The 13,356-nt window shown below is 35.2% G+C and overlaps 1 protein-coding gene and 1 non-coding gene across 2 annotated transcripts; one reads left to right on the top strand and one right to left on the bottom strand.

Annotated features, from left to right (window-relative positions):
• Positions 1-497: 497 nt before the first annotated feature.
• On the bottom strand, positions 498-4,913 carry LOC110762502 (uncharacterized). Its single transcript, XR_015835981.1, has 8 exons — positions 4,558-4,913; positions 4,442-4,463; positions 3,495-3,551; positions 3,325-3,406; positions 1,253-1,348; positions 958-1,082; positions 854-872; positions 498-731 (listed from the first exon to the last, which is right to left on the bottom strand). It is a non-coding gene; the product is annotated as an uncharacterized LOC110762502 (transcript).
• Positions 4,914-6,827: 1,914 nt separating this feature from the next.
• On the top strand, positions 6,828-9,039 carry LOC110762522 (CCT motif family protein). Its single transcript, XM_021965173.2, has 4 exons — positions 6,828-7,789; positions 7,905-8,060; positions 8,243-8,374; positions 8,603-9,039. Exons 1-4 carry the CDS (start codon positions 7,154-7,156, stop codon positions 8,714-8,716), a joined length of 1,038 nt encoding a protein of 345 aa, XP_021820865.1. The 5' UTR covers positions 6,828-7,153; the 3' UTR covers positions 8,717-9,039.
• The last annotated feature ends 4,317 nt before the right edge of the window (positions 9,040-13,356 follow it).

Genomic DNA, 13,356 nt, shown 5'->3' with positions numbered 1-13,356 from the left:
AAAAGGAGAAATTCTCCTACAAGCATGAGAAAAAGTACAATACATTGGGTGTCTAGCAATCCAACAACTCCAATACCAAGTTCAACCATGCTCACTTTTAATAAACTGAAATGATATTTTTCATATACTAGCCCAAGTCCACACAAACAACCATAAAGCGAAAGAGAAAAATGTTAAAGATGGACAAGAAGCTCGCGTTTGTATATTAAGGTTCTGGCAGTTCAAGTTTAAGAAGGTGAAAAAGCAAAGCACCGAAAAAAAAAAGAGAGTAACTGTATCAGTCAACCATCTTGCAAGTAAAACTCCAAGAAGAGCCACGGTTGATGCACAAGTTGGAACTTCACGGTGACAATACTTGCAGACCAACAACATGTAACACAATTGAATACAAAGGCCACCATAGATGGTGATTCGAACTCAAAAATCACCTAGAGTTAATGGCCGGAATGTGGATAGCCAGTTGGAGGATAACCAGCTGGTGGATAGCCAGTTGGAGGATAACCAGCTGGTGGATAGCCTTTAGCCTGCTGGGGAGGTGGATAGCCATAAGGTTGCCCGTACGCCGGCTGAGGTGGATACGCCGGCTGAGGCGGATATGCCGGTTGAGGTGGATAACCAACTGAGGGAGGAACTTGCTGATCAATGCGAGACATCTGCTGGAATTGAGGCACTGCCATAGGTTGTGGCCCAAACTTGCCGTCACGTTTGTCCATTTCGACCTTGTGTTGGGTCTGCATATCCCAAGTCAAAAGTCAGCTGACAATGAAGTTCATCTAAGTTTTGTTCTAGCTTAAGATTTGGGAGTGTTAAAAATGTGAAGTATAAGAAGAAAAAGAAAAAGCCACTTGCTTACCTGCATACATGCACAGACCCTACAGAAAAAATAAAAAATAAAAATCAGTAACTTCCGATCAACGTTCACTGAGAATGTTTAATGGGAAAAAGAAAAGAACTTACGTGCAATACACCAGGTCAGCCAAACAGTTCAGTAACTGAGATGCCTCTGAGATTTCTTCACTCCCAACAATCATTGCAACAATGGAAAAAATGCACGCAATTTGTTGTAGGCAGAACATGAAACCCTGTTAACAAGGGCAAATATGGCTATCAGCCGAATAGCACGGTTACTTTAAATCAGAAGTGCAATGGAGCTCTGCTATAAAGATTTCCAAACAGAGATACTCTGTGTTGAATATGTGTGTGTGTGTGTGTGTGTGAGAGAGAGAGAGAGAGAGAGAGAGAGAGAGATTACAATAATGCAATTATCACATTGCGTTGTCTGTATATTAAATTCATCTTGCAACAAAAAGCGGGTTGAGGCCACTGAATTCCCAAAGCACAGGAAAACCTGGAACATCAAGCATAGTAGTCAAATTAGAAACTATGGGAAGAGAAGCTCTCTGCAGCTCCAACTATGAGTAATCAAATTCTGACAATGACAAGTATACAACTGACTAAGAAAGGTTGTTTACATACCCCAAGGAAAGAAAGAATAAACAACAAGACTCTCTCTACTTGCAGTCTCTTAATTTTTTTTATTTTTGAATAGAAACTTTATATAAAAAAGGGAAAGGGGAACAAAAGAGTGGACAAGAAACAAGCACAGAGCCCAGAAACAAACAAACAGCAGGGAAAAAACACAGCCAAAACAGGAACAAACAAGCAAGAAACCAGCAAAACAATTTTGACACTCATTATACTCTTTCGAAATAATTGATAATAATTTGAATTTCTAATGTGAAACTCTGTGAACTAAAAGGCGCACTTAATTGGGCATAAATTACACAGTGATAGAGCCAAATTTGACAAAGTCATGATTCGTGATCAATGGCAATCAGACAACATATGGATTGGTTTGTTCTCATTGAATAAATGCACCCGATTCTGGTTATGAGATTAGAAACAACAGATCCCCTTCCGACCTTGTTATGTTTCTGCTCTCTGCACTAAATTTCTATCCTCAAAGCTTAACGAAACTATAGTGTAAAGGTAGTATTGCAATCCCTATGCGTCCCAGGAGCTTATAATTAGCCAAAACAGAAGCATCTAGAGGCTCTATCAGGTGATGCAGTAATACCAGCTTCCTTAGAAAAATAAAAATATATAAAAAATAAAAATCCTCTCTATAAGCCCAAGAAGAGAAACCCTTTTGGCCCAATTCAGTCAAGAGATTCCCAGTCCAAAGAGCTTTCCAAGGTAGAACAAGATACAAAAAGCCAATCCATTTATGTAATTACTAAATATATTTTAAGATTCAGTATATTTTTAGATGTCATGTCAGAGTTAGTCTAACAGTGGCAAGAGTTATTAAGAGCCAATATTTGGGTTAAATACTTTTTAAATTGTTTAAGAGTCTTCTTGTACTTTTCTACAATGTAATGAGTTGTCTACCATTTCTATGAGTGATGCAGGAGCAACTATTAGACTATACTAATCTAAGTGGGCATCAGCCAATAAGGCTAAGTTTTAGTTATATTAAATTAATACGTTATTTTATTATTTGTTTCCTATTCTTACTAGGATTTGGTTTAATTTCCTGTTTAGGTTTTTAATTTCCTATGTCAATTAGGTTTTCTATATTCTAGTATAAATAGGCTATTAAGAGACTCTTGTATTTAGTTTTTGTTGATGAATATAATTTCAGACTTTAGTCCATAGAGTTTCTATTGGGATTTTGCCCTAGAACTCAATTATCTTCATTCCAACTTCGATTCTACTGCTTTATCCTTCTATTCTCTGTATTTTGGGTATGTTTGGGTCACTGGACAGCAGCTTATAGCCGCTGCCATGCATCAATGAGTCAGTAGGGGTTCTATTGAAAGTTTATGAAGAAGGTATCGCTTGTAAAACATAGATTTTGGAGGAATTAAAACATCACATTGTGTTGTGAACAGTTGAAGGCTTAATTACTTTGATATATTCTTCCATACTTCTTCTGTTTTCCCCTATAAATGTTCTAATTACTAATATTTCTGTCATCTGAAATCCCACCTTTATCATAGGAAAACCCCACCTAGTGTTATCCCACAGAGCTGAACTTTCTGTATTTTTCTCTGGATGTGATGCATCCAAATGAAAATCTAATCATGTCCATATGCACAGGACTTAGGGCGAAATACTTAACTCATCCATAATTGTTAGATGAATAGCTATCAATGTGTCTTCTCTATACCAAAGGCAAGAACCTAAGCAACACCTAAGAACATCGTAAAATCTACTAGTAAGAAGGAAAAAATTTATGATATGTAAGACATATATATTACACCAAGGATTTGACTAAGGCGCTTACTAAACAAAAAAGTGTCATAAAATTAAATCTTATACCTCAGTCGCCAGGCAGAATTCAGGGCATTTACTTTCCCCGCACCTACCGCTACAGGGCATATAACCAGCACAGCATACATATCTATGGAGAGCAAAAGCACAATTATCAAAGAAAGGGAGACATAGCTAATTTTAGATTTAGATTCGAGGAAATTCAAAGTATAAATTACCTTGACATGTCATTATACAGAGCCCGTTTGCGGAGCAAGTATGATGCACATGGTGCACTACAGGGAAACAAAAATAAATTAGAAGCACCATACTGGGCGGCAAAATTTCAGTGCATGATTGAATAGTTTTTTTTCGTATATGGTGAGAAATCAAAGATCCGATTCCAAGTTAAAACCCCAAATGGAAAATTGGAGAAGTCTAGGAGTTGGCTCTCAAGACAAAAGGTGATCACAAGACAATGCATAACTATAAAGGCATGGCAACACACATCAAAATTAATTTAAAGTCTACATAGCATTAACCATATACCAAAAGTATTAAGTAGTATCTCTTTTTCTTATGACAGAAAATTAGTGCATTGAGGTTGCTACTTGTTCTACTCTGTGTTCTTTAGTTTCCATCCAATGCAGATCTATACAAATTAGTTGTCCTTGCAGAAGAATTCAAACCACACCATATATTATACTAGTCCCATGGTAGTTAAAATTTAGGATGTGGCTGGGAAAATTTCATCTATCCTGCCACCATAGAATACACTGATGGTTCTGCTCTATTCTTTTTCCATTTTGATAAGTAAATGAATTTTATCTATAAAAATACCTAAGGAAATAATACAAGATGCATAGCTTTCAAATTACAAGGAAAAATCCAGTAAAACTTAGAACACGAAGCAATTCAAAGCAAGCATGCAGTGATACATTGTGCAGAGGAACAAGCATTTGTCATTCAGAACGAATTACTCAATTTCCAACTTTAATTGAAGAATACATTTACCAAAAAAAATTATAAAAAAAAAAAAAACTTGAAGTCAAAGTGTGCAAGAGCAAGTCAACGAAGGCAACGAGAATGACGAAAAACAGAATAGGAAGTGAAACAGTGAAATTGACAACGAAATCAGATCTAGCAACGGTAAAGAAGCAAGCAAAGCAGATCGAGAAGCACTCACCAAAAAACCGCAAAGCAGCAATCTGCAACAAACATTCACAGCAGATCAGATACTGAACCAATCAAATGTATAGAGAGAGAGAGAGAGAGAGAGAGGGAGAGAGAGAGAGAGAGTACAGGGAGTGTCAGCCTGAATGGTGCTCATGAGGTCAGAGTGCCAGAGATTTCGATAGTTCTGGCGCCCCTGCATCTTGTCCATGTACTCCTGCGACGGCATGGCTGCTGATGTTGCTGTTCCGTACACAACTCACAGAGAAATTGAAGGAGACGAAGAAGAAGAGCAAGAGCAGCCACTTTGGCGATGCCGCCGGCTCTGCTGATTATAATAAGGAGGAGGAGAAGGGATGATCTGAAGAAGAAAGAGCCAACGGAAGAAATGAAAAATCAAAGTCTTCGGCAGACTTTTATTATTTATTTATTAAATCAATGAGTAGAAGGGAGAAAGGAAAAGTAATAAGCCAAAGAAAATACTCTGCGTCGAATAGAAAAAGAAGATACGAAAAATTTAAAAAAACGAAAAGGAATTTCCACGTAATTAAGTATTACGCGGTTAACCATTTCCGATGAAGCCGATGGACACGGAATTAAAATAAATTAAGTTAAATTAACTTATTTTGATTGGTCTAATGCCAGGCTGTCAACGCCTTTTCTTACGGGTCCGGCTGGAATATCCATGTGTGTACTAAATCTTTATTGGCATATTATGTGTCAATTTGGGTGGGGCTGATTAGTTTTGTGGGTGGAAGAATTACTCTAGAAGTTGCTTTTATGGAAATTTGAGCATTGGCCCGTATTTGAGAGTTGGGCTTTGCTTTGTGTCCCTTCATCAACCCATGTAAGTGGTCATATTACTTGATGGGATCCAGTTTATTTTGTGAGAATATATAATCCATCTCCATCTCGTCTCGTTTCGTTGTCATCCCTAATTATAGTTCACATTTTTGTTTTGGCAAAAGTTAGAAAGGGGGAGGGGAACTCACCAAAAATTTGGACCAATCTAACTAACGCTCTATATTGGTCACATTTAAATTAATCACTCTCTATCTTTTGCCATAATTAGCCAATAAAATGAGAGAGTAATTGCAAGAGTACTCTCATTTGAAGACAATCCAATTTTTAGTAAGTTTGTAAATGAGTTGAGAGAGGAAACTCATCAACTCTATCTACCTCAAGTGCAAGAAATAAGGAAGAATGTTATGAAAGTAACACTAGTGTGGTGTTTATGATTAAAGAACTTCGTTTGCTTAAGTTAAAGTCTTATGATATTCTGACAATATTTAGAAGTTAGAAAGTTTCACAAATGTAGGAGTTTATCTTTTACCTTTGTATAAATGTCTAATCCGTCAAGTTCCATGGATTTAACATTTGATATATTAACTGACCAACTCTATTTATCTCAAATGAAAATACAAAAATAAAAAACTCAAGAAAAGTGTTTTTTCGAAGTAACTTTAGTGTTGTGTTTATCATCAAAGATCTTTGTATTGTGCTAAGCCTAGTAGTGTGGGCTTATAACTAAGTAGGGCATTAAAATGATTGGTTGCTTGATTGAAACCTTCTTGAGTGAGGCATGGTGTGAGATGTTCACCTTTGACCTTAGTGGGTGAACTCGCACAAAACACGCCCATTAACCTTGGGTTAATAGGTCCCCCAACCACAAAGGTTGGGTAGCAAACCTCAAAGATCTTTGTATTCTTAAGTTAAATCTAAAATGCTTACAATGTTTAGAAGTGAGAAGATTACACAACATACAACAATTTGTCTTTTACCCTTATATAAGCATCTTGTCTGTCAATTTTGTCGTTGTTATAGTGGGAGAACACCGCATTCTATGATTAATGAGATATACTTCACTCATGAGACGTTTTTTTGACAACATTTAATAACGCGTGCAATCATGAGAACGTTCTCATTCTTCTAGAAAACTAATCATCGGCAATTGGGTTGTATAGCTACCGTGCCTCTCGATTCTGTTAGTACTAAGTTAGTCATTATCTCATGATTTTACTGATGTTGTTCGCCTTTTCTTATTGATATCGATATTTCTCGTATTTTTTTTATGATTCAATATCACTTTTGTCCATTGATATCTCACGATTAGTTTGTTTTTTTCCAGGTCAACTAGTTACCTCGAATACCAACAACAATCTTCCGTACATTTAAAGTTGATTTATGTTTCAATATGTCCTAATCAATTTGACTTCTTTAAAAACAAATAAAGAAATCTACTACTTGCAAAGATAAAATTATGCCAACAAAAGAAAAAGGGAAGGGTTGGGATAATTGATAAAAAGAAAAAAGCCTTGGAGAACTTCTCTAAATATGATAAACAAGGAGGGCAAATGTGCAAAGTGCGGTCCTTTTTATAGCATGGCAGAGAAGTGGACTGGTCTCTTCCTGTGTTGTTTGAAACTCTCGTTTTGAGGGAGAGAAAGAGAGAGAGAGAGAGAGAGAGGGAGATAGAGAGACGAGAAATGGCTTTTCCTTGTCTTGTTGCTCCTCAGTAACCCCCAAAAAGCCTTTTAAAAAATCTACCAGCTCAATTTGTGTCAGTAGAGCTTGGCCGTTTCAAAACCAAAACACACAAAAATCAAAGCAAACACTTTCTTCTTGTAACTTCCCCAGATTTCCTCTCGGTCTATAACTTCCTAACTTTCTTCCATCAGTTTCATTTTTTTCTGGGAGTTCAATTCAACCATAGAATTGGGCTCCAATGTCTTCCTCTGATCTCTACGTTCTTGATGCCTCCTTCTTCCGCCATTCTACAAGCTCAGAAATGGCTTCTTATGAACCAGACCAGTTCTTCTCCGAGCCATTCTCTCCCTTCTCAGACATTGACATCCTCCAAGCAATCTCAGATCACCAAAGCAACGAAAACCCAGTTGAAAACCAGTCTCATCATAATAATTCACTCGACCAAAGCTCTCCAACAATCCTCTCTTCTTCTCCCCCAAGTTACCAATTGGAAAGCTTGAGCCTTTGCCAAGCAACCCATCTGAACCCTCTGGATCAAAACTGCGCAAATTTGGCAAATGGGTTGCCAAATTTCCCTGCTTTCGATGCTCTGGAAGTCAAAACTGAGCAATGCCATTTAGCTCTTGACCAAAACGCTTATAATAATAACCAAGTTTTTGGTCCCCATAGCTACAGTGGTGCAGAGAATGTGGCAAAGTTTATGCAGAGGAGTTTTAGCAGCAACTCCTTCGATGGCAAGCCTGGTTTTGTCTTCCAACCTTGCTTTGATTCTCTCATGGAATCTTCAACTTTTCAAAACCAAGCCTTGAGCTCTCCTGAAAACAGCTTTTTAGCTGGCCAAATGAGAAGGGTTTCTAGCACTGGAGATTTGCAAGTCAGTTTACTCTAAAAAAACTCACATTTAAATTTAATTAATCCCCTGTTTTAATTTGCTCTGTGTAATTAAACCCTTCTCTTCTTTTTTCTTTTTGTTACAAAATTCTTTGTAGAATTTTAGAACAGCCCGCAATCCGAGAGAGAGCTCGGTGATGGAGGAAGCTGCTGCAAACTTCAAAATGGGGAGGTATAGCGCAGAAGAGAGGAAAGAGAAAATTTCAAAGTACAGAGCCAAGAGGTCGCAGAGGAATTTCAACAAGACCATTAAGGTAAATCATAAACTTTTTATTAAAAAAAAAATTAATTAGTTAATTCTATGTAACCAAACATAATTACACAAACCCATCTTCATAATCTAGAAACAACCTTAATTTATGCATGTTAATTAGATTCTTGTCTCTGAACTGAACTGAATGTGGCTGGTTTGTTTCTTCTGTGTACCCAAAAAAAGTATGCATGTCGAAAAACACTAGCGGACAACCGACCCCGCATACGTGGCAGATTTGCACGCAACGACGAAACTGGTGAGGTTCTCAAGGCTGCATGTTCAAGTAACAGAGAGGAAGACGAAGATGAACTCTGGGTAATTATGTTTTTCCACATTTCAATTTTTGTTATTTTTAACCTTCACAGAATGGAATAGTATATGTGGTTGCATGTGCATAAGGGGTAATGTTCTTAGATAATTGACTATGTTATTTTTATTTGAACGTGCGATTTAGATTCACAGTCTTATATGTTCGTCGTAAGTTCGACAATAGAATATTATCGTGACCCGAAATTTGATGTGGTTTTTTTATTTTTTTGGTAGGTGGAAGGGTTAAATGTGGAAGAAGAAGAGAATGGAACAGTGAGAGGAGGAGGAGGAGGAGGAGAGTTTATGAACAATTTTGGAGCAACTCAGTTTCAGTACTATGGCTTTTGAGCTTTGATAGATGAGCAAAACAACAAAGGCTTCTTTTTGTTTCAGGAGGAGCTTTCTTAGAATATTTAGGTTTGGACCACAACATGACTAAAAAGCCTTTCTGGGTAAAGCAAAGAAGAATAGAAGGTTTTTATTTTTATTTTTTCTCCTTCTTTTTGTTTAATAAAAGAAGACACCTTTGCTGGGCTTAATGTTGTAGTTGGGTAGTTGTCGGTGGTAGAAGTCAGTTACTAATAGGTTTTTTTTTTTTCAGTTTTTTTGTTGTCTTTCTAATTATTAATATCTAACTTCCCTCTGTATATATGTCGTCATCTATAATAAATAAGAAATGTTTTTATAAATGGTTTGTTTCCAAAGCACTGCATGCAATATATTGCTTGTGCCTACTTTTTTAGGAAACACTTCTGCTCATAAACGCTTCTAGCAAAAGCATTTTTAATTTAAAGATGATGAAATTTTCATAAGAAATCAAAGTGTTTTCTGGAAAAGCACTTAACATGGACTTCTCCAAAAAGTACTTATATGGCCCATGAGTACTTCTAAACTTTTATGCCAAACGATGACATAAGTGCTTGTGAATGTCAAAAAGCGCTTTTTAGCACTTTCAGAAGCACTCCCAAATAGATCCTATAATTGTTCTGCAAATATTTTAGCAGTGATATTCTTATAAATTTTTTTTAATTTTAACAGTAATTAAGATCAGATTATGAATGTTTTTAGCATTCCAAAAAGAAAAATGAAATGCAATATCCTTTCAACACAGAAAGGGGCAAAAAGCATCAGAGGACTTGTGTTTTTCTTTTCCTATCCTTTAATTAATTAATTTGTTTTCCTTTCTGCTTGCTCAATATGGTTGTCACTTTCCAATAACATCTCTACAATGTTGGTGTTGGTGGAGAAATTTTTTATGAATCTTTATGAGCCAAATGACCAAAAGTTTCCTACAAATGGGCCAGCAATTCACTGTTTCATATATATCACATGGCATATATGCCTTTTGCCTTTATCCTCACAAGAAAATTGTTTAAAACTGTTGAGGGCAAAGAGACCTAAATAACTGTTTTTGTATTATTTATTATTTTATTATTTTATTATTTTCATATTCCAATTCAATTTTACTTGCTTATCCAACAAATTGCTCTTACTTTACAAGCCATTGGCAGCTATTAAAGCAAAATTTTGAGATCATCTTTGGAATATGACATTAGGTACACTCATAAGATACTATTGAATAAGATACATTCCATTTCAACTCTAAAAATAGCCATTTATATTCATTCACAAAAAAATAATCATTCTAAACAAAAAGAAAACAGTTATTGACACTCCAAATTACTCATCTTACAATTCTTGAAGTGCACGTTTTCTCTTACGTTTTTATAAGAAAATTATACACGATGGTTTTTTGGGAGTGATAAAAATTAGTTGATAAAATTATTTTTTCATAATCATCTAATTAGTATTCATGCCATTTTTAAAACTTTAAAACAAAAAAAGTCATGAATGGCCTAATCGATCCACCCATATGGCCACCACTTGTTTAGCCATTGTTTAGCCAAGAAAGACGAAAGAGATTTGACCAGATTGAGAATATTTTTTATTCAACAATCATGGTTAATGAAATTTGAACTCATAATCTTCTTCAACAAAGCGTAAATCAATGATATTATAATAAATCGCCGTAACACGGATGAAAAGAGATTTAGAATTATAAGTGTTGCGATCACACTTTTGAATTAACGTCGTACATTAAACTCGGCATGCTTCACTCAAAAGATAATGGCCTTCTTCTTGTTCATGTACTTGAGAAATATGCCTTAATCAGCCGTTAAAAAAAAGCAATTCTTTCAACAAAGTGGCTTTTAGTAACATTATGCAAGCCCTATATGACTACGACTATGACTATGAATTTGATTGCACGTTTGCAAGCAATAGGTTTCCTTTTTTCTAACTTTGATATAATTTAATTCACAACTTGTCACTTGGTCCATGAAAGAATATAAGAAAAATGCCTATATATTCACAGACATGATGCTCTTAACCCTAAACCGCATGCTAATCTACACTTTGTGTTTTTTTTCTTCTTCTCTGTCGGTAGGGCAATCGATTAAGTTGATGGAAAAATGCAGCATTAGTAGCCCACATCAGATGGTCAAAGTGAGACATGATGTTGCACTGAGGGAATGGTAAAATGGGACTTGTCTTCATTATTACTATTAATTTAATACCTAGGCTAATTAATAAACTCTATTATTGGTAATATTCTTTTAACCAAAATGATATCCTTTCGCACCTTTATTTAGCTCTCTTTAATATAAGCTATAAACCGTACGGAGAGAACGAATGGGTATGAGATCAATTATTATCCTATAATTATTTCATATTTTAGTTTTCAGTCATTGAATTATGAGTTTTAGTGCGGAACTACGATTTCGCATATATTAGTAAACGCAAAGAAGGTTTTAATGAGGCCACTGTATCATGTCGCTCTTCGTACGTCTATGGTTTTATGAATGAATTCTCCTTCTCAAAAAATTAAAAAAGAAAATTTATTTTATTTTATTGCTAATTTTATAACACCTTCATATATACCAAATTGGGAAAATGCAGGAGAAGCTCATTCAGATAAGGAATATCATATATATAATTAGTGGTATAGATAATTAGTGCAGGAATTTTATCTTCCAATCAAACAGGCAGTCAAAGAATTTCTCAGGCTAGTAATTAATAATGTATTAGTGTTTCAACCCTTTTTAGTGCTGTCAAATCATTGGCCACTAAAACAAGCAGTAGCAAATAACCTTTCAAGTGTTGGTAGAGTGAGGATGGCACGATCCTTCCTTCACCAGCATATCACAAACAAACTGATATTTATATAATATAAAACTATCCCCAGGAAAGGGGAAGAGAATAAAAATGAAGTTCATCATCCCACCCTTCTAATTGGGCAATGACACTTGTACAATTCATATCTATAAAATATACGTGTGAGTAATGCGAGTTCTTTTATTAGACAGTCTGGCATGTTATGTTGTTAAATTGTGAATCAGTTAAGTTTTGTTTTCACGTGTGAATGCATCTAGAAGGATAATTCAATAAAATAACATTTTAGACTGTTTGATTAGATAATGTTATTAATATACACATATATAATGCCGTAATGACGATTTAGATTGATAATCCGATAACATAACTTCTCTCTCACGAGATAATATTATTAATATAGTGAGAATTTTGAATTCATATTGAAAGTGGTGAAGTTTAGGTAACATTAGTGGAAGTAGGACTATAGTAGTCAAATTTGGGATTAGTGAGTACATAACTGTATGACATAAATGAAAGCTAGTAAACGAAACACAGGATGAACTGAATATACATTTGGAATATATTCTGGTGATCATGAAGCTAATATTTAGCACTATGACCTTCAAATTATGCAACTTTTGTATTTATTCCAAAACATGATCAACTCAAAGCGATATGAATCCTTTTTCCTTTGAATCTTCCAGGCACAAAATGCATTATATATAATGTCACATGTAAAGCAAACTAGCCATGCGTCAAGCTGCAGGTTAGCTTGGTAGCATTGCATGCCAACAAAGGGAGAGAACCCATATATATTTTGAATGAATAATCTTGAAGATTTAGCACTAATCAGAGAAGATTTTCAAGAGCAGTACTATATAATATAAATATGGAATCATTATAATTTAATTATTAATTAATTAATTAGCAAACAGAAAGATAGATGCTTAATTTGGTCATAAAGGGCAGCAGGCATATCATTTTAATGTTTTTTTTTTCTTTCTCAAGTCATAACCCTCATCAAGCTTGGCATCTTCTTCAATGTACTAGTAGTAGCTTACCTAGCTAGAAGAATTCATGGCAACCTTTCTTTATATTATACCAGTGAGAAAGCACCGGAGAAAGACCCTAGTTTTCCAAGTTTCAGATTGACAGCCTACATAATTATGATTAGATCACTAATTAATCAGAAATCCCCAATGGAAACCCCAAAAAGAAAAAACAACAAGACCGAATCTTGTGAACCAAATTGGGTGCTTTTTTTCTATGTATCATTGAGCAATTAGCTAGAGAGCTAGTTGATTATCATTCTCCCTTGCTGTGATACTATGTGCAGGAGAGAGTGGAAAGAGCAGTAAAGAAAAAGAATTCTTATTAAAATTGATCATAAACCACAACAATGATTCCAAAGACCCTCTTTTTGACCATCACTATATAACAAGAATTAGTATTTTAAACTACTTCAATGTACCCTATCATTACATTGCTATAGGGATGATGAAATTGATAAATTAGTTGGAGTATACTAGTTTGAAGGATCAATCTCATTGAATTATAAGATTCGAATCAAATGATACGTGTGTTTGTGTTTGTTAATTATTCTTTCTGTTTCAAAATTTGTACGTATTTTGAATAATAAAGTACTGCCGCGTTATTTGACGAAACTAATTTGATCACCGTATACGAAAAGATATTCGAGAAGAATAAGCTTTCTAGAGGAAGAAGAGAAGATGTGGAGAAAAATGAATGAGTGATGATGGGAAAAGTTGTTGATTTAGCTGGCCTATTGGTGGTCCAAGAAAAGGGTCCTTGCTGGTACATCGAAAATTCCATGT

The sequence above is a fragment of the Prunus avium genome, chromosome 5, assembly GCF_965620075.1.
Source record: "Prunus avium chromosome 5, drPruAviu1.hap1.1, whole genome shotgun sequence".
Taxonomy (NCBI): domain Eukaryota; kingdom Viridiplantae; phylum Streptophyta; class Magnoliopsida; order Rosales; family Rosaceae; genus Prunus; species Prunus avium.
Note: the sequence above shows the minus strand (reverse complement) of the source record. Positions and strands in the feature narration are given on the sequence as shown.